Source organism: Staurois parvus, unplaced genomic scaffold, assembly GCF_062004578.1.
Source record: "Staurois parvus isolate SC_StPar_1 unplaced genomic scaffold, SC_StPar_1.0 ptg000272l, whole genome shotgun sequence".
NCBI classification, from domain to species: Eukaryota; Metazoa; Chordata; class Amphibia; order Anura; family Ranidae; genus Staurois; species Staurois parvus.
The window spans coordinates 5125007-5144727 of NW_028318068.1; the positions used below are offsets into that span (position 1 = coordinate 5125007).

Sequence of the window (19721 nt, forward strand, 5' to 3'; positions counted from 1 at the left end):
ATGAACATCAGCAAACAGTGGTCTCCAAACTGTGGCCCTTTGCTTGCCTTTATCCGGCCCTTGGGGAACCATGTCATCCACTGACAAAAATGACTGGGCACCATTCCTCCCACAGACACTAACGATGGGGCTGTGAAGAAGAACAACAAAAGAGAAGCGCACCAACCTTGCGCATTACCTCAGTAACCAAAATTTATTAAATAAAAGAATGGTACTCACAAACAGCGAATAAAAACAAGCATGTAAGTCCTCAAAGGGACTTTAGAGGCAAGATGCCAATGCGAATCCCATCATGGAGGAAGCCACTCAGTACAGCTGACGCGTTTCGAAGGACATGCCTTCTTCCTCAGAGCATGTCCTTCGAAACGCGTCAGCTGTACTGAGTGGCTTCTCGCTGTTTGTGAGTACCATTCTTTTATTTAATAAATTTTGGTTACTGAGGTAATGCGCAAGGTTGGTGCGCTTCTCTTTTGTTGTTCTTCTTCACAGTTTTGTTTGGGCTTCCCCAGCCTTGGTGTGGAGCTGCACGACCTTGTCTATTCCGGTGGTCCCTTCCTTTTTGGAGTTTGATTCCATCTACTCACCACCGGCCTGGGTCCCGGAGCGCAGGAGACACTGCATTTGGTTCACTAACGATGGGGCACCATTCCTCCCACAGACACCAATGATGGGGTACGATTGCTACCTAGAATACCAACAATGGGGCACCATTCCTCCCACTGATATCAACAGCACTGCACTATTTCTTCCACTAAAACCAATGACAAGGCACTGTTTACACTCAGTGACACCCTGGTGCTTTCTAAACTTACTGGCCACAGTTTTGGCCACCTAAAGCCTCAAGGAATCTAAACTAACCTTTTGTTCAGAAAGTTTGGAGGAGCCTGCTCTAGAAACCTCTAGAAGGCAGGGGGAAATTGTCAAACTTGCAACCTGTACAATCCAGAACAGCCCAAACAAATCAATAGCTGCTCCAATGATTACAGAGGAGCCACAAATAACTAAATTATTTATTTTCCTAGTAGCCTATCTAGGAGAGTGCTACAGTTATTTTATCTCACCCCAGTAGATCAGGTAAGAAGGGGCTGACATTAAAATTAACCCCAGGGAGTAAAATTCCTCCACAAATGAGGGTACCCCTTAAAACGATCTAACCATATGCAAGGTCATATGGCCAACGGTGGTGACTTCTCCCCAACTTTGTCCAGGTGCTGGTTCTTCAGCTGTCTTACAGGGGACAGCATCGAAGATGCCATAGCTGCTTTTTTTTTTTACAGAGGATGTGGACTGGACTTTTTAATTCTCCGAGTTGGACTTTAAGTTGCTGATAGCTTCCATTTAGTAACGTATCCTTCTGTTTCCTTACAGTGCCTCCACGGTTTCTAAACCACCCAGCTAACCTCTTCGCCTATGAAAGCATGGACATTGAATTTGAATGCGCTGTCACTGGAAAACCAGCTCCGACTATCAAGTGGATCAAGAATGGAGAAGTAGTTATTCCCAGTGACTACTTCCAGATAGTGGTAAATATATTTTTATATGTCTGTTTTCTAGCAATTTCTAATATTTGTACCTTGTTTTCTAGTTTTGCATAGATTGGGTAGGTGTTGGAACCTTTGTCAGGTTTTTTGATGTCTCTGTCCCAACTGGGGAGATTTCTCTTCATTTCCTGTCTGAGAGACACAGCAGGACGTGAGAAGAAACCTGCTCCTTCCCTGTCCAATCATAGGCAAGTGACCACGTTATATAGCTTAAATGCAGCAAAGAAAAGTTGTCTGTATCAGGGGCGGACTGACAACTCATGGGGCCCCCGGGCAATAGGGGATCGAGGGGCCCCTGTGTCCTTGCCCAAACTCAAAAAAGCCTATGAAAAAGGTACCAGGGGCATCTCATGGTCCCCCCTACTGACCCCGGGCCCTCGGGCAGTGCCAGAGTTTCCAAATGGTCAGTCCGCCCCTGGTCTGCATACATCTTGGGATTGGAAGAAGTAACTTTAAAGCTGAATTTCAGGCATCAATTTAAATAGGTATCTTAATAGTCACAAAAGATATAAATCCACTTTGCACCAAATTCCCTTACAAACTCAGATATCACCTTATAAAAGAAGCAGTGAAATCATCATTGTCCTGTACATAGCCTGTTCATCAAGCAGAACTGTGGGAGGGACCCAGGAAGTTCCACCCACTACAGGCTGCTTATAGAAAATCATAGGAGGGGCGGAGACAGGACCTGTCACCCTGCACAAGTAGAAAGAGCAGCAGTGAGTGGTCATTACTACAGGAAGCTCCCACTTACAGGTAATGTGTCACTCTGGACAATTGCACAGATCTGGAAGAAAAGCACACAAAGATTCAAGGAAGAACACACATGGATCCTTTATTTAGACAATGTTTTGCTTATCCCGGAGTTCAGCTTTAAGCCTGCATTCACACGTGACCATTTGGAAATGCTGCAATTCTGCACACAATTCCATTATTATTAATGGCACGCTAAACGCAGTGCATGTTAATACGATTGTCAAGCAACAAAAATGCTGCAAACTGCACATATGAAAATTGCATGAAGCTCATTGCCCAAAAAGGTGCTAAAAGGGCAGCTCATTCAAGTGAATGAGCTTCCCTAAGTGTGACATGCGGAATCGTGTGCAAATCATGAGCGGGAATGTTTGTTCATGCAACGGATATGTGAACAGGGCCTTAAAAAATGTTACCCCAGCATTTCATATTCCTGATATGTGTCTGCTGTACCATGTACATGTATGGAAAAGAAGCCTGTTCTCTTTGTTTTGCTTCCTTTGTGTGAAATCTCGGTGTTCCTGCTAGTCCCTCTGTTTTTCTAGTAATAACTGACCACACTAGGCATGGAAGCACAGCATGGTCAGTTTTATGGTTGTGTTGAGAACTCAGCCTTCTCTCCTCCAATGATCAGACTTCTCCTGACAAGCCCCCTCCCCGTTCACTGGGAAGACGAGTGTACTGCTATTTCTCCTTCTCCACCTATTATTATTATTATACAGGATTTATATAGAGTCAACAGTTTGCTCAGCGCTTTACAATATAATGGGAGACAATGCAGCAACAATACAGTTCAATACAAGAGGGATAGGAGGGCCTGATCCTTGGAGCTTACAATCTAGGAACCTATCTGAGCTCCTTATGTAGCTGATAATAGCGTGTATGTGATCACTTATAAAAAAGGAAAAAAAAGCTATATATCATTTTTTTAAAAATATCTATACACCAGTGGTCTCAAAACTTCGGCTATCTACCGTATGCACCAGTGGTCTCAAAACGTCGGCTATCTATACACCAGTGGTCTCAAAACTGCGGCCCAGGGGCCGGATGTGGCCCTTTGCTTGTCTTTATCTTGCCCTTGGGGCGCCATTCCACCAGCTGACACTAATGATGGGGCACCATTCCACCAACTGATAGCAATGATGGGCCACCATTCCACCAACTGCTAGCAATGATAGTCAACCATTCCAGCAATTGACACCAATAATGGGCCATGATTCCACCAACTGGCACCAATGATGGCCACCATTCCACTAACTGATAGCATTCCCCCCTATTGACACCATTAGCATTGGCACTATTCCTCCCATTGATACCAACAATGGGGCACTATTCCATTAACACCAATGATGAGGCACTGATGCTGGGATTTTTTTCTCCCACTGGCCACAGTCTGGCCCTTCTAAAGCCTGAAGGACATTAAACTGTCCTTTTCCTTAGAAACGTTGGAAACCCCTTCTATACACAAATGTTTTACCTTTTATTTTTAGATTAAACTGAATGGATTGTTTTACAAGGTTTACAGAAAGGTGCTCAATTGCAATGTTTCAGCATAATTTTTTGTATTCATTTTGGATAGAGTAGTGAAGAGATAAAACGTGTGCCATGTGCATATTTGTGGTTGTCTCCCCATTGGGGAAACATTCTCTCTTTGTCGGGATCAGAAATCGCTCCAGTGGGGACCTTTTTTCAGTAACTTAGAAAAGGGTTAGAATATCTGTGAATGTATTATTACTGGCTGTGTTTTCCTGTCCTGGTGACAACAGCTGTCTTCCTTTCTTGCTCTGGTGTCACTGATTCAGGAAGTGAGGTGGAATCAGGAAAGTGGGGGCTGCAGTAAAAACTTGGCAGCAGTTTGGTGCTGGCCTTTAACAGTTCACTTGTGGTCAGGGGCGGACTGACAACTCATGGGGCCCCTGGGCAATAGGGGATCATGGGGCCCCTGTGTCCTTGCCCAAACTCAAAAAAGCCTATAAAAAAGGTACCAGGGGAATCTCATGGGGCCCCCTATTGACCGCGGGCCCTCGGGCAGCGCCCGAGTTTCCAAATGGTCAGTCCACCCCTGCTTGTGGTATGGAGTCATTCTAGTGTAAGGGAGATCTAAATCAAGCAATTTATTCCCAGCCTAAAAAAAAATCTGATTCTTCTCTGTGCGGGTCTGAGGCTAGCGGTGTGAAGTTTTACTTATTAAAGTTTAAGTGACTCTTTTGATATAAGAAGTAGCCCTGTCTTGGCTGTGAGATGATGTTGGCTTTCAACAAAAGGGTTCTTGCATAGCGGAGTTGTCCTCTGCTTCATAGACGGCTCCTGCTGTGACCTGAAGGACGATATAATTACTGGAAGCCTTTCATTATGTATTAATAGAAGCATGTCAGGCTGCCACAAGGAAATATATATATCTGAAGATCTCCGCAAAGCGCTGGTCACACACCATATCCTCGTCACCTTCTGGGTTAATACTTCTAGACTACAGTAGTGACTCCAGCAGGACTTACATTTCTGAGGTCTGATGCTTAGCTTGAGTGTTAGGGGTCCACTTGAGCTCCGGAAGGTTTTACCCCCTTCATGACCTGGCTATTTCTGCTATTCGGCACTGTGCTACTTTAACTGGTAATTGTGCAGTCTGGCAAAGTTCATTTTTTCACACAAATAGAGTTTACTTTTGGTGGTATTTGATCCCCACTGGGTTTTTTATTTTTTTATTATATACAAGAAAAAGACCTAAAATTTTAACCACTTCCAGACCGGACACTTTTACCCCCTTCCTGTCCAGGGCAATTTTCAGCTTTCAGAGCTATCACACTTTGAATGACAATTGCGCGGTCATGCAACACTGTACCCAAATGAATTTTTTACCATTTTTTGAGACAGATAAAGCTTTATTTTGGTGGTATTTATTCACCACTGGGATTTTAATTTTTTTTGCTGTTTATGAAATGTCCAAAAAGTTTGAAAAAAAGTGTTTTTTTTATAAAATTTTGCAAATAAATAATATTTCATCATAAATCTTTGCCAAAATTTATTCCGTTATCTTTTTAGTAAAAAAAAAAAAATCCAAATTAGTTTATAACCAAAAATTATAATTTTTAAACATTTTTTTTTTACATTTTTATTTTATTTTTTTATATTATTTTTATTTTTATTTTATTTTTTTACATACTGTCATCCTAGCAGTACAGTGTCACCATGGTCACAAGCAGGGTGCTGGGAGGCCGTTTATAAATGGCCACCTGACCCTGCACTGCCACCGTCCGGCCGTTTATATGCAACGGCCGGTCGGGAAGTGGGTAAAGAAAAAACAATATTTTGTTATATTAACAATATTATATTATTCTGCCATAAAACATATCCAATAAAAAATAGAAAAAATCGAATTTCTTCTTCATAAAATTAAAAATGTATTAACCTCTTGCCGACCGCGCATAGCCGAATGACGGCTTCACCGCGGCCGGCCAGTTCTGAGTGGACGTCATATGACGTCCTCCCAGAACGCGCTCTCCTGCGCGCCCCAGGGGGCGCGCACCCGGCGATCTCCGTGATCGCTGTGTCCTACGGACACAGCTGATCACGTGATGTGGTGAAAGGCCGATCCCACCGGCCTTTTACCACGTGATCAGCGGTGTCCAATGACACGCTGATCACAGGGAAATGCAAGTGCCGGTTCTCGGCTGCACTTTCCTCACGCTGTCAGATCGTGAGGAAAGTACTGCCGAGAACCGGCAGTTGTCAGAGCGGGGATCGGCACCGATCATCAGGGCACTGATGATCAGTGCCCTGATGATCGGTGCCCAGCAGTGACACCCGCAAGTTCCGCCCAGCAGTGTGCCCACTAGCCCCGCCCACCCAGCAGTGCCCCCACCTGTGCCCAGCAGTGCCCCCACCTGTGCCCAGCAGTGCACCCACCTGTGCCACTCTGCAGTGCCACCTACCTGTGCCCAGAAGTGCCACCTACATGTGCCCACCAGTGCCACCCACCTGTGCCCACCCACCAGTGCTGCCCACCAGTGCCACCCACCAGTGCAGCCCAGCAGTGCTGCCAGTCAGTGCCCAGGGGTTGTGCCAGTCAGTGCCCAGAAGTGATGCCAGTCAGTGCCGTCTATCAGTAACCATCATCAGTGTCACCTATCAGTGCCGCCTATCAGTGCTGCATATCAGTGCCGCCTATCCGTGACCCCTAATTAGTGCTGTCTATCAGTGCCGCCTATCCGTGCCACCTCATTAGTGCTGCCTATCAGTGCCCTTTAGTGCTGCCTATCAGTGCCCATCAGTGCCGCCTATCAGTGCCCATCAGTGCCGCCTCATCAACGCAAATCAGTGAAGGAGAAAAAATACCTGTTTGAAAAATTTTATAAAAGAAACAAATAAACTTTTTTTTTTTTCAAATTTTTTGCACATTTTTTAATTTATAGCGCAAAGCGCCCAGTGGCGATTAAATACCACCAAAAGAAAGCTCTATTTGTGAGAAAAAAATGATCAAAATTTCATATGGGTACAATGTTGCATGACCGCGCAATTGTCAATCAAAGTGCGGCAGCGCTGAAAGCTGAAAATTGGCCTGGTAAGGAAGGGGGTATAAGTGCCTGGTAGGCAAGTGGTTAAATAAAAAAAGTATTAAATACCACCAAAAGAAAGATCTACAGTATGTGCGTGAAAAAATTATATAAATTTCAGTTGAGTGCAGTGTTGCATGACCACGCAATTGTCAGTTAAAGTAATGCAGTGCTAAATAGCAAAACATGACTTGGGGGTGACATCTTTCAGAGGGCAAGTGGTTAATAATGGGTGGAGGGAGGATCCAAGGAAGGCAAAATATAATGAGATTAAAGTGGTTGTAAACCCTTACATATGCCCAGTGAAGTGAGTGGCTTCAGGTGATACACAGAGATTAAGCAAATCCTCCTACATAGGTTGTGGACACTGGAACTACAACCTTCCACTCTGGGAAGCACAGTGCCACCAGCAGGTGATCCAGGTCCTGCCAACAGCCCTTCAAAGTACGTACTTAGACACCATTTCTTAGCTTCAGGAGGCAAACGGTGGGGATCTGATGTAGCACACAGCACATAATAGAGCAAGAAGCTGAATGTAATCTGAGACTTGAGTGGAGGGAAATAACACCCCCCTTCTACACAGTCTCATAGAGAAACATGCACAGCTGAGGCTGTCAATCACCTGCTGTGTTCTGGAGGGGTGGCAGGTTCATTTCCCAGTGTTGACATAGACCAGGGTTTGCCCTCCAGCTGTTGCGAAACTACAAGTCCCATCATGACTCTACCTTTCGGAGTCATGCTTGTAACTGTCAATCTTGCAATGCCTCATGGGACTTGTAGTTTGGCAACAGCTGGAGGGCCGCTAGTTTGACACCCGTGACATAGACTTTCAGAAGTGACTCAAACAGATAGCAGAGGAATGTGAGAGGAGACAGAAATCACACTAAGTACTTTGGATAGAGGCAATTACATACTACAGAAGGATATCCTTTGTTCATTTTTCATTTCAGAGGTTTACAACCACTTTGAACTTCAGCTTTAAAGTATCTCAGAACGAAATATCCAGTGTTGACATAGAGCAGGGGTGTCAAACTGGCGGCCCTCCAGCTGTTGTGAAACTACAAGTCCCATCATGCCTCTACCTTTTAGAGTCATGCTTGTAACTGTCAATCTTGCAATGCCTCATGGGACTTGTAGTTTGGCAACAGCTGGAGGGCCGCCAGTTTGACACCCCTGACATAGACTATCAGAAGTGACTCATAGCAGAGGAATGTGAGAGGAGACAGAAATCACTTAAGTACTTTGGATAGAGGCAGCTACACATTACAGAAGGATATTCTTTGTTAATTTTTCATTTCCAAGGTTTACAACCACTTTAAGCTTCAGCTTTAAAGTATCTCAGAATGAAATATCCAGTGTTGACAATCCTCCTACATAGGTTGTGGACACTGGAACTACAACCTTCCATTCTGGGAAGCACAGTGTCACCAGCAGGTGATCCAGGTCCTGCCAACAGCCCTTCAAAGTACGTACTTAGACGCCATTTCTTAGCTTCAGGAGGCAAAAGGTGGGGATCTGATGTAGCACACAGCACATAATAGAGCAAGAAGCTGAATGTAATCTGAGACTTGAGTGGAGGGAAATAACACCCCCCCTCTACACAGTCTCATAGAGAAATCACCTGCTGTGCTCTGGAGGGGTAGCAGGTTCATTTCCCAGTGTTGACATAGACCAGGGGTGTCAAACTGGCGGCCCTCCAGCTGTTGCGAAACTACAAGTCCCATCATGCCTCTATCTTTCAGAGTCATGCTTGTAACTGTCAATCTTGCAATGCCTCATGGGACTTGTAGTTTGGCAACAGCTGTAGTTTGACACCTGTGACATAGACTGTCAGAAGTGACTCAAACAGATAGCAGAGGAATGTGAGAGGAGACAGAAATCACACTAAGTACTTTGGATAGAGGCAACTACACATTACAGAAGGATTTTCTTTGTTCATTTTTCATTTCCAAGATTTACAACCACTTTAAGCTTCAGCTTTAAAGTATCTCAGAACGGAATAACCAGGTTCTCGAAAAACCTCATAACTGGATATGTATGTTCAGGCCAAGAATACATGATTAGGGGGCGGCTGAGTGACACTCTGATAATATTTGCTGTCTTTGGCTGCCGTTGTGGCGAAATCTCTACAGATTCAAACCTTATAATGCCACCTGTGTTCTCTAAGCCATCATCCCGATGCTAAGCACAGCTGACAGCGCATTCACAGCACAGGAGGTAAAGCTAATGTTAGCTGTTTTGGATGGCCTCAAGTTTTTTTCAGGGCGACGGCTGAATTTGATTTGCTGGTCTCGTTCCCCAGAGCGAACAACACGCTGCTCTTCTCGTCTGCAAATATGCTCTCTACTTATTTCAACCACAGTCAGGCTTCTTGGAAAGGGTTCAGATGTGACGGGATGCCATGCGTTTGTCTTATCCTTGAAAGCGGTGGCCGCCAGCAAAACATTTTCGATTAAACTTTTGCTCCGATGATAATTCCCACAGGTGCCCTAACATAAAGAGGCCTTAAACTGCGGCAACGAGCGGCTGACAGGTTCACACTTTACATCGCTCCCAGACATGGCTTCTCATCCCGCACTCAACGAGGACCCGAGACAAGCCGGTTATTAAAATTGTCATTCCTTGTCTGCAGCCCGGGATCATCACCGCTCTTTATAATATCGGCAGACATTGAACACTACGGGATTTATTAAGTAACGTTGTGCAAAGCGCAGCAAAGGGCATTCGTTTGCTTGCATCAAAGACCTCCATCAAGAGTCGTTACCACCTGTGTGGCACATTTCTGTTGCATTTCTGTAATTAGGTTTAAAGTACATCCAAAGGCATATCATATCAGCAGCCATTTATACTGCCAGGGGAAAGTTAAAGTGGAATTTTACCCACAACTACCTGTTGAAAAATAATGTTGTTTAGCAACATACATTCTACATTAATAATTATGCTAACAAAATTAGTGTGTGTCCATTGTCTCCATGATTGCTCCTGTTTCTTGTTGCCATTTTGCTGAAGCCCAGAGCCCCTGAGCAGCAGTAAATCTTTAGGCTGTCAGCAGAACGGCCTCTAGCATCTCTGATTTTCAGCACAGTGTCAAAAAATAGAGAACGACTGAGCATGTGCAGAGCAGGATGAGACACTGTATTACTGGATTTTAAACAGTATAGACACTTATTTTTTTATTGTTTTACATACAGTAGCTATACCTGCAAAAGGAGTCAGCACAAAGCTCCGCTTTAACCACTTGGTAACCACACTATAGCCAAATGATGGCTACAGAGCAGGTTACCCAGTTTTGGGAGGGCATCATATGGCGTCCCCCCAGAACGCACCCTCCCGCGCGCCACCACCCTCCGCGTGACCGGCAATCTCCGTGATAGCTGTGTCCTATGGACACAGCTGATCACGTGATGAGGTAAAAGGCCAATCACAGCGGCCTTTTACCACATGCTCAGCTGTGTCCAATGACACAGCAGATCACAAAGTAAATACAGTTCCTGGTTATCGGCTGCACTTTCCTCACGCTGTCACATTGTGAGGAAAGTACTGCAGATAACCAGCAGCTGCCACAGAGCAGATCGGCACTGATCATCAGGGCACTGATGAACAGTGCCCTGCAGTGCCACCCACCAGTACTCAGCAATGCCTCCCACCAATGCCCTGCAGTGACTCCCACCAGTGCCCAGCAGTGCCACCCATCAGTGCCCAGCAGTACCACCCATCAGTGCTCAGCAGTGCCACCTATCAGTGCCCAGCAGTGCCACCCATCAGTGCCCAGCACTACCACCCATTTGTGCCCCCAAGAAGTGCCACCCATCAGTGCTGCCCAGCACTTGTGTCCATCAGTACCCAGCAATGCTGCCCATCAGTGCCGCCCATCAGTGTCACCAGTCAGTGACATTAGTCAGTGCTGTCAGTGCCGTCAGTCAGTGTCACCTGACAGTGTCAGTGCCGCCTATCAGTGCCCATCATTGATGCATATCAGTGCAGCATTATCAGTGAAGCCTCATCAACGCACATCAGTGAAGGAGAAAAATTACCTGTTTGCAAAATTGTATAATAAAAACAAAGAAACATTTTTTTTCAAATTTTTTGCTTTTTTTTGTTTATAGTGCAAAAAATAAAAAAAAACCCAGTGGCAATTAAATACCACCAAAAGAAAGCTCTATTTGTGGGAAAAAATGCTAAAAATTTCATATAAGCACAGTGTTGCATGACCAAGGGCGGACTGACAACTCATGGGGCCCCCGGGCAATAGGGGATCATGGGGCCCCTGTGTCCTTGCCCAAACTCAAAAAAGCCTATGAAAAAGGTACCAGGGGCATCTCATGGGGCCCCCTACAGACCCCGGGCTCTCGGGCAGTGCCTAAGTTTCCAAATGGTCAGTCCGCCCCTGTGCATGACCACACAATTGTCATTCAAAGTGCGACAGCGCTGAAGCTTAAAATTAGCCTGGGCAGGAAGGGGGTAAAAGTGCCGGGAGGCAAGTCATTAAAGATGAAGTTTATCGATATATATATATTTTTAATCTAAACGTACACTTGCTGCGCATCTCTATATTTATAGCAATACAATACACACTTGTGAACCTTCTCAATACAAAAAGGTTACAAACCACAACTTTATAATAAATAAGTGCAATCCGCCATATAAAAAGTGAAACCAGACATATAAAAAGTGAAAAAGTGCTCAGTCCAACATGTATTCTCCTAGATTCAATCAAATCTTGAAAGGTGATGAGCAAACGTGATTCCTCCACCAAATAAATGATCAGCCTTTTTCCAAAAATATTGATCTCACTGTCCAGAGATCAAGACACGCTTGTGTGCTCGTGCTCAGCATTCATCTCACTGATTGGATTCTTTCACCGCCTGCTCAGCATATTGTGACAAACACCAGAAGGAATCTTCTTGTGCAATAAACAGATATTCCCTCCGGAGGAGAAGATCAAAGGACTGCAGAGGTGTTATATACCGTAAAACAATTTTTTATTTAAAATAAGCTGACATATAATCACAAACATAAAAAGCCTCGAGTGTCAGCATGTATATGACGTCACCAGCTAGGCCCCGCCCAACATGTTTCGCCACCAATCAGCATCGTCAGGGTAATGGAGCATCATCAGTGACCGATCTTTTATACCACGGAGTTTGTCTATTCTGCGCATGTGTGAGCCGTCAATATTATAAACACACGGCTCAATACCAAACTTTATAGATGTGCCAAACTATTGTAAAAATTACATACTTGGGGCAATTTGAAAAATCAAAAAGGATATATTATATATCTAAATGATCAAAACAATCGAAGTAGCCCCTTAAATGCATCATTTAAAAAAATTAACAATCGATCTACGCAGTCTAGTGGACAACTTCAACTGGAGCTTCACCCAAAAGGGAAAGTTCCGCTTTAATGCTATGTCCCCCGCTTCCCATTAAGGATTGGCACCTTTGGGGAGCGTGTACCCAAATTTGACAGGTACTCGCTCCCAGGGGCGGACTGACAATTTGAGCACTCGGCACTGCCCGGGGGCCCGGGGTCAGTAGGGGGCCCCATGAGATGCCCCTGGGACCTTTCATTGGCTTTTTCATAGGCTTTTTTGGGTGTGGGCGATGACACAGGGGCCCCATGATCCCCTATTGCCCGGGGGCCCCATGAGTTGTCAGTCTGCCCCTGCTCGCTCCCACATCCACTGCGAGTGCCTAGGCGATCGGAGGCGGAAGCAGTCCTCCCCCCTCCCTCCCCGTAGTCTTCTGGGACACGTGACAGGTCCCAGAAGACTACGGGGCCATTCACAAAGTACAGCGCTTCTCGCACATGTGCAGTGGGCACCTGGCTTTGAAGCCGCAACCTGTCAAAGCCCGGTGCCCACACTAAAGATGCCGGCGCCGGGGAGAGAAGACGGCCGGTGAAGCCAACGGTGGAGAGGACACCGCTGGGCCGAGGGACAGGTAAGCTGGAACTCCGCTTTAAGATGAAGTTTATTTTAAAGTGCAAAATTGGCAAACTTCCTACAAAATTGCATCAACATAGTTAAAAAAAAAAAATCATATACAACAAGACAAAAAAAAGGTTTATACATGAATATCCATTAAGTTAGCTATTATTTATAAAACAGTTGAGATCCCACTCTATATTGAGCCCATGGGGATGGTAGGATTTTAGTAAATATATTCACCGGCTTTCAGCACGAGATATTCCATGGATCTTATTATCTCCCCTCCAATAAGGATTGTATTTATCTATACCTATAAGGTTTAGGGAAGATGGATCTTTATTATGACATTACCTATAATGTTTAGATAAACTATGTCTTTTAAAACCTTTTTTTAATATTAGCAATGTGTTCATTAATTCTCACTTGTAGGGTTCGTGAAGTCCTCCCTAAATACTGAAACCTGCATGGACAACCCAATAAATAAACAACAAATTTAAAAGAGCCTGTAATAAAATCTTGAATTTTATAATGTTTATGCGTGACATAACTAAAATCTTTGGTTTTCATTTCATTGAGTACCTTACACATAGAACACCTACGACAGGGAAAAAAGCTCTTTAAATCTGCAAACATAGATATTTTTGGGGGAGGGTTAACCACATTGGAAGCAAGACAATCTCTCAATGTGGAGGCTTTGGGAAAAATAATGGGGGGTTCTCAGGTAAAACTAGTCCTAATAGCTTATTATTTTTTAGTATTTTCCAATGCTTCTTAAATATATTTTTGATAAAACCAAAATGCTTAGAAAAAGTTTTAAACTAGCACCAGGGACGGTACTTACATGGATGATGAGTATCCCATGTGCTGGTGGCTGTACTTTTCTTCTTCCATCCTCTGCCCCCCCATGAATATCCCCACATTGTTAAACTTCTGGTGCTCTGTGTTGATACTATACGTTGCTTCGCCTATGATAGGCACTCGTCAAAATTGCCAACTTTTTTCCACCATTCATAGAAGCTGATTAATCACTTCCCTCAATGTAAAGTGATCTATGACTGGAGGATGGATGAATGAACGACTGGTCTCCCTCCACCATTCATAAAGCACTTTTCATTGTGAGAAGTGATAGTATTGGCTCTATGAAGGGGCAGAAAGGGCTAGCATAGTTGGCACTTTTTACAGGTGCCTTGGACAGGTGAAGCGGCTCGTAATAATCCCCTGTCCTCTGTCCCCTGGATACCCTCACAGCTATGATCACAGCTATAGCTCTACTATACATTCAAATTTTCCATTGCCCCTGATGGTCTGTCCTTTATAGAAATGGATCTGGTGGTGGATCCTGGGGCTTGCAAGTCATCCCAATAAAAGGTCCAGGCAATAGGTAAACTACTATTATCAGCTATGGCACCTGGGAGCTTGGAGCCAGCTCACACCAAACAAAAAGTGGGTGGATTCTGCAGCTGATTGACCTGCTAATAGCGTGTCAAGCTTGGTACCCATTACCAAAAAGAGGCCTAGGTTTGGGACCTGGAATATGTCCCTGCTGTCCTGCTGAAGAGTATATCTTGGAGAAGTAAAGCTGGAAGGTGGCCACCTGGAATGGAGCACTAGGGGTGCGTCACTGCTGCAGAGTGTCCAGAAGAGTTGCATACAAGCTGTGGACATGGCATTGAGTTTCTGGTAACTCATCCAAGGAGTGTGTGTGCTGTCTTACGGCTGGATTTCAGTATACAGGGTACCGGTTTGGCTTTTTTCTGTATTGACTATGAGTGGACATATGTGGGGAGATTTATTAAACTGGTGCACTCAGAATCCAGCTGTGCATGGTAGCCAATCAGCTTCTAACGTCTGCTTGTCAAATTAAGCTTTGACATTAAAACCTGGAAGTTAATTGGCTTCTATGCAGAAATGCACCGGATTTTGCACCATGCAGTTTTAGTAAATAACCCCCATGGAGTCTGAATGTTTGGTATTTTCGGGTATCCTGTACCCTAAACCCTTTCTCCTTGGGTTTGTGGGCCTTAATACATTTCTTAAAGTGACTCACACCCAAATATCTTATACCCCACAAAGAGTCAAAGATTCCGCCCTTAGGTGAAATGATAGCCCACCAAGCTATCTGGGGGTCTTCCACCACTACCTAGGAGGTGCTACATAAACACATAAAAACATAAAGATTGCAGTGCTGCCATTGCTCAAGAGCTGGCCTACCATTGTCACCCTCTAACACAGCGGTTCTCAACCTGGGGGTCGCGACCCCTTTGGGGGTCGAACGACACTTTCCCAGGGGTCGCCTAAGACCATCGGAAAACACATATTTCCGATGGCCTTAGGAACCGAGACACCGCTCCTTGATCCGTCTGCAGGTGTGGGCGGGATGACATGCCGTCCCTGTCATCTGGACACACCCCCGGGATCAATCCTTCCTCGTCGGTGATTGGCCGCCGGAACTGTAGCTCAAGAGAGGCACACAGGCGGCCAATCACCGGCGAGGAGGTGGAGCTTGGAAAGGAGGAGCCGAGCGGCACCGCGAAGCACGAGCGAGTGAAGAGGAGGAAAGCGGCCGGAGAAGGAAGACATCTGACCGGTAAGTGTTTGTACCATGGGAGAGGGAGGGAGCGAGCGAGCCCAGGCTGGAGCAGGGGTCAGCAAGGTAAGTATCATTGGTGTCAGTGGGAGGAATAGTGCCCAATCATTGGTGTCACTATTACCAATGATGGGGCACTATTCCTTCCACTGACACCAACGATGGGGCACTATTCCTCCCACTGACACCAACGATGGGGCACTATTCCTCCCACTGACACCAACGATGGGGCACTATTCCTTCCACTGACACCAACGATGGGGCACTATACTTCCCTCTGATACCAACGATGGGGCACTATTCCTCCCACTGACGCCAATGTTGGGGCACTATTGCTCCCCCTGATGCCAACGATGGGGCACTATTCCTCCCACTGACACCAATGATGGGGGCACTATTCCTCCCACTGATACCAATGATGGGGCACTATTCCTCCCACTGACACCAATGATGGGGCACTATTCCCCCCACTGACACCAATAATGGGGCCGTATTCCCCCCACTGACACCAATGATGGGGCACTATTCCTCCCACTGACACCAGTGATGGGGCACTATTCCTCCCACTGACACCAGTGATGGGACACTATTCCTCCCACTGACACCAGTGATGGGGCACTATTCCTCCCACTGACACCAATGATGGGGCACTATTCCCCCCACTGACACCAATGATGGGGCACTATTCCCCCCACTGACACCAATGATGGGGCACTATTCCCCCCACTGACACCAATGATGGGGCACTATTCCCCCCACTGACACCAATGATGGGGCACTATTCCCCCCACTGACACCAATGATGGGGCACTATTCCCCCCACTGACACCAATGATGGGGCACTATTCCCCCCACTGACACCTATGATGGGGCACTATTCCTCCCATTGACACCAACGATGGGGCACTATTCCTCCCCCCACTGACACCAACGATGGGGCACTATTCCTCCCACTGACACCAATGATGGTGCACTATTCCTCCCACTGACACCAATGATGGGGCACTATTCCTCCCACTGACACCAATGATGGGGCACTATTCCCCCCACTGACACCTATGATGGGGCACTATTCCTACCACTGGCACCAATGATGGGGCACTATTCCTACCACTGACACCAATGATGGGGGCACTATTCCTACCACTGATACCAATGATGGGGCACTATTCCTCCCATTGACATCAGTGATGGGGCACTATTCCTCCCATTGACATCAGTGATGGGGCACTATTCCTCCCACTGATATCAATGATGGGACACTATTCCTCCCACTGACACCAATGATGAGGCACTATTCCTCCCACTGCAAAATTACAGTTATGAAGTAGCAACGAAAATAATTTTATGGTTGGGGGTCACCACAACATGAGGAACTGTATTAAGGGGTCGCGGCATTAGAAAGGTTGAGAACCACTGCTCTAACAGGAAATTGCATGGCGCAGAGAGCTCTGACAGGATCAACAGGTAATTTAGTAGGATTTGCAGGGGTAAAATTAAAAATACATATGGGGATGGGGATGTTGCTTCAATATTCACATAAATGCTGCTTTTCAAGAAGCAATATACTGTATGTTGACATAGACAACTAAGGGCTGTCTGCATTCAATATACTGTAAAACGAGTATAAATCTCACAGATGTTGCTGTCTACCTATCAGACGTTCCGTGATCTGCATAAAAGGAACAATACAGTCTCACCATATGATGCCCATGTATAACTGTAATTGTATCAGGTATTCACAATATATTGAGTCAAAGTGAAAGAAGAAAAATGCCATCCAGATATCACTATAACTGAATCCTGTATGCAAAGTGAGATTAGTCTAAGGAGATAATATACACTGGATAAGATACAAAAATGTTGAAAAAACTGGGCTGTGGATTGCTCACCATACAGGTGGTTAAAGCAAACAGCTGACAAAACAGATACAGTAGGTCAAATGATCAGGATGGGTGGAGAAAGAGTGTAGTGTAGATAGAGGAAGTCAGGTAGTACCTGTTGACTAGGCACTAGAGATGAACTTGGACATCTTCCAAACTCATCTCTAACCCAAACTCCCACTTTTTTGTACTCCAATGAGTTGCAGGCCATGTCATCCCCCACCTGTGAGCTAATGTGAGCTCCTGTGGTGGGGAATGACCTGGTCAACAACTCATTGGAGTACAAAAAAAGAGACAGTTTGTGGTTCAGGTTAGAGATGAGGTTCAAAGTATGCTCAAGCTCATCTCTACTAAGCACACGCTTGAAGCTCTGGCCTAAGGCCCCTTTCACACGTGCAGATGTTTGTCTGTTTATCATTCTTCCGTTGACAGATGAAAAATGGACATCAATGTGTCTCTATGGAAAAACGGATGTAAACAGATGTTCGTTCAGTTATGGCTGCCAACATCCATTTTTTTAAATGGATTAAAGCCCTATTTTTTGTTCCGTTAACCGCTAGCCTACCGGGCACTTATACCCCCTTCCTGCCCAAGCCAATGTCCAGCTTTCAGCGCTGTCGCACTTTGAATAAAAATTGAGCGGTCATACAAATTTGTACCCATATGAGATTTTTATCATTTTTTTGTGACAGATAGAGCTTTATTTTGGTGGTATTTAATCACCTCGGGGTTTTTTATTTTTTCTTAAACAAACCAAAAACCACTGAAAATTTTGAAAAAAAAAGTTGTTTTCTTAGTTTTTGTTATAAAATTTTGTAAATAAGTGATTTTTCTCCTTCACTGATATGCGCTAATGAGGCTGCAGTGGTGGGCACTGATAGGCTGCATTGATGGACACTGATAGGTGGCACTGATGGGCACTGATGAGGAGGCACTGGTAGGTGGCACTGATGGGCATTGACAGGCATCTCTGATGGGAACTGAAAGGCACCACTGATACATGGCACTGATATATGACACTGATAGGCAGCACTGTTAGGCGGCACTGACTGGCACTGTTAGGTGGCACTGACTGGCACTGTTAGGTGGCACTGACTGGCACTGATAGGTGGCACTGATGCACACTGATAGGTGGCACTGACTGGCACTGATGGGTGACACTGAAAGGCTGCTCAGATGGGCACTGATATGTGGCATTGATGTGCACTGGTAGGCACTGATATGTGGCATTGATGTGGCACTGATGGGCACTGGCACGAGGCACTGATGAGCAGTGACACAAGGCACTGATAGACACTGACAGGTGGCACTGCTGGGGCTACACTGATCATCAGGGCACACTGATCATCAGTGTCCTGCTGACCAGTGTACATGTCCCCTCCGCGGAAAGCTGATTACCGGCTCTCCTCTCCTCTCAAGCTGTCAGCGTGACAGCTTGAGAGGAGAGAAATGCCGATAACCGGCATTTCCCTGTTTACATGTGATCAGCTGTGATTGGACACAGCTGATCAAATGTCCGAGCCAACATCTTCGGCTCTTTCTGTGATCGGTGATCCGCTGTGTCTGAGGGACACAGCGCACCACCGATCGCCACGATGCGCGCTCCCTGAGCCGCACATGTGCGGTGAGAATGGGAGGACGTCATATGATGTCCTCCCAGAATGAGAGAACCACTTTGTGCCTGTCATTGGACTATATGGCGGGCGGGAGGTGGTTAAAAAAAACAGAACGGACGGAAAACAGATGTAAACGGACAAAGGTCCGATTTTTGCATTGGTAGTGGATGGAAAAAAACTGATGATAAACTGATCAGGTACATTTTTGCATCCATTTTTGTATTGGTAATGGATGGAAGAAACTGAAGAAAAACTGATGTAAACTTCATCCGTTTTTTCTTTGAAAAAATGGTCCACCACCAGGTTTGACATTTTTCGGTGATCCGAATTTTGTCACGGCATTTTCATCTCCACAGGCTTTTTACTGGTAGTATGATCGAGCTCTTATTAGATCAACAGATTTTCAGAGGGGTGGGACTCATATTTCCTTCGATATGCTACGGAAACTTTTCAATATTCCGCTTCGAGAATATTATCAATATTGGCAAATAAGACACTTTTTTAGTTCTCATTTTGGACTGACACCTTCGTCCCTGATCACTTATTTTGCACGTATCAGTCATGACTCTCCCAGCTGTAGGGGTCTTATTTCAGATATATATATCGCTCCTTTTCGAATGCCATCTTTTCCTCACCCCACTTATATAGGCAGAAATGGGAGGCTGATTGCGGTATTACATTTTCAGAAGAGGACTGGGAGTCCATGGTGGTAATATACGTAGGGGCTCTAGGTCTATCTCAGTTCATGAGATGGCCCTTAAAGTTTTAACCCGTTGGTATTATACCCCCTCTAGACTACATATCATGTTTCCAGGAAAGTCGCACTTAGGGGGCTCTGTCTTAGGGGTTGTGGCCTTGC

At 45.3% G+C, this 19721-nt stretch overlaps 1 protein-coding gene across 2 annotated transcripts in view; it reads left to right on the forward strand.

The window, feature by feature from the left end:
• Positions 1-19721, forward strand: part of DCC (DCC netrin 1 receptor) — a 1041949-nt gene that overhangs the window by 600335 nt on the left and 421893 nt on the right. For both annotated transcript variants that reach the window (XM_089681618.1, XM_089681619.1), the window contains exon 6: positions 1369-1523. In XM_089681618.1, the coding sequence (XP_089537744.1) occupies positions 1369-1523 (155 nt within the window). The remainder of the gene's footprint in view (positions 1-1368; positions 1524-19721) is intronic.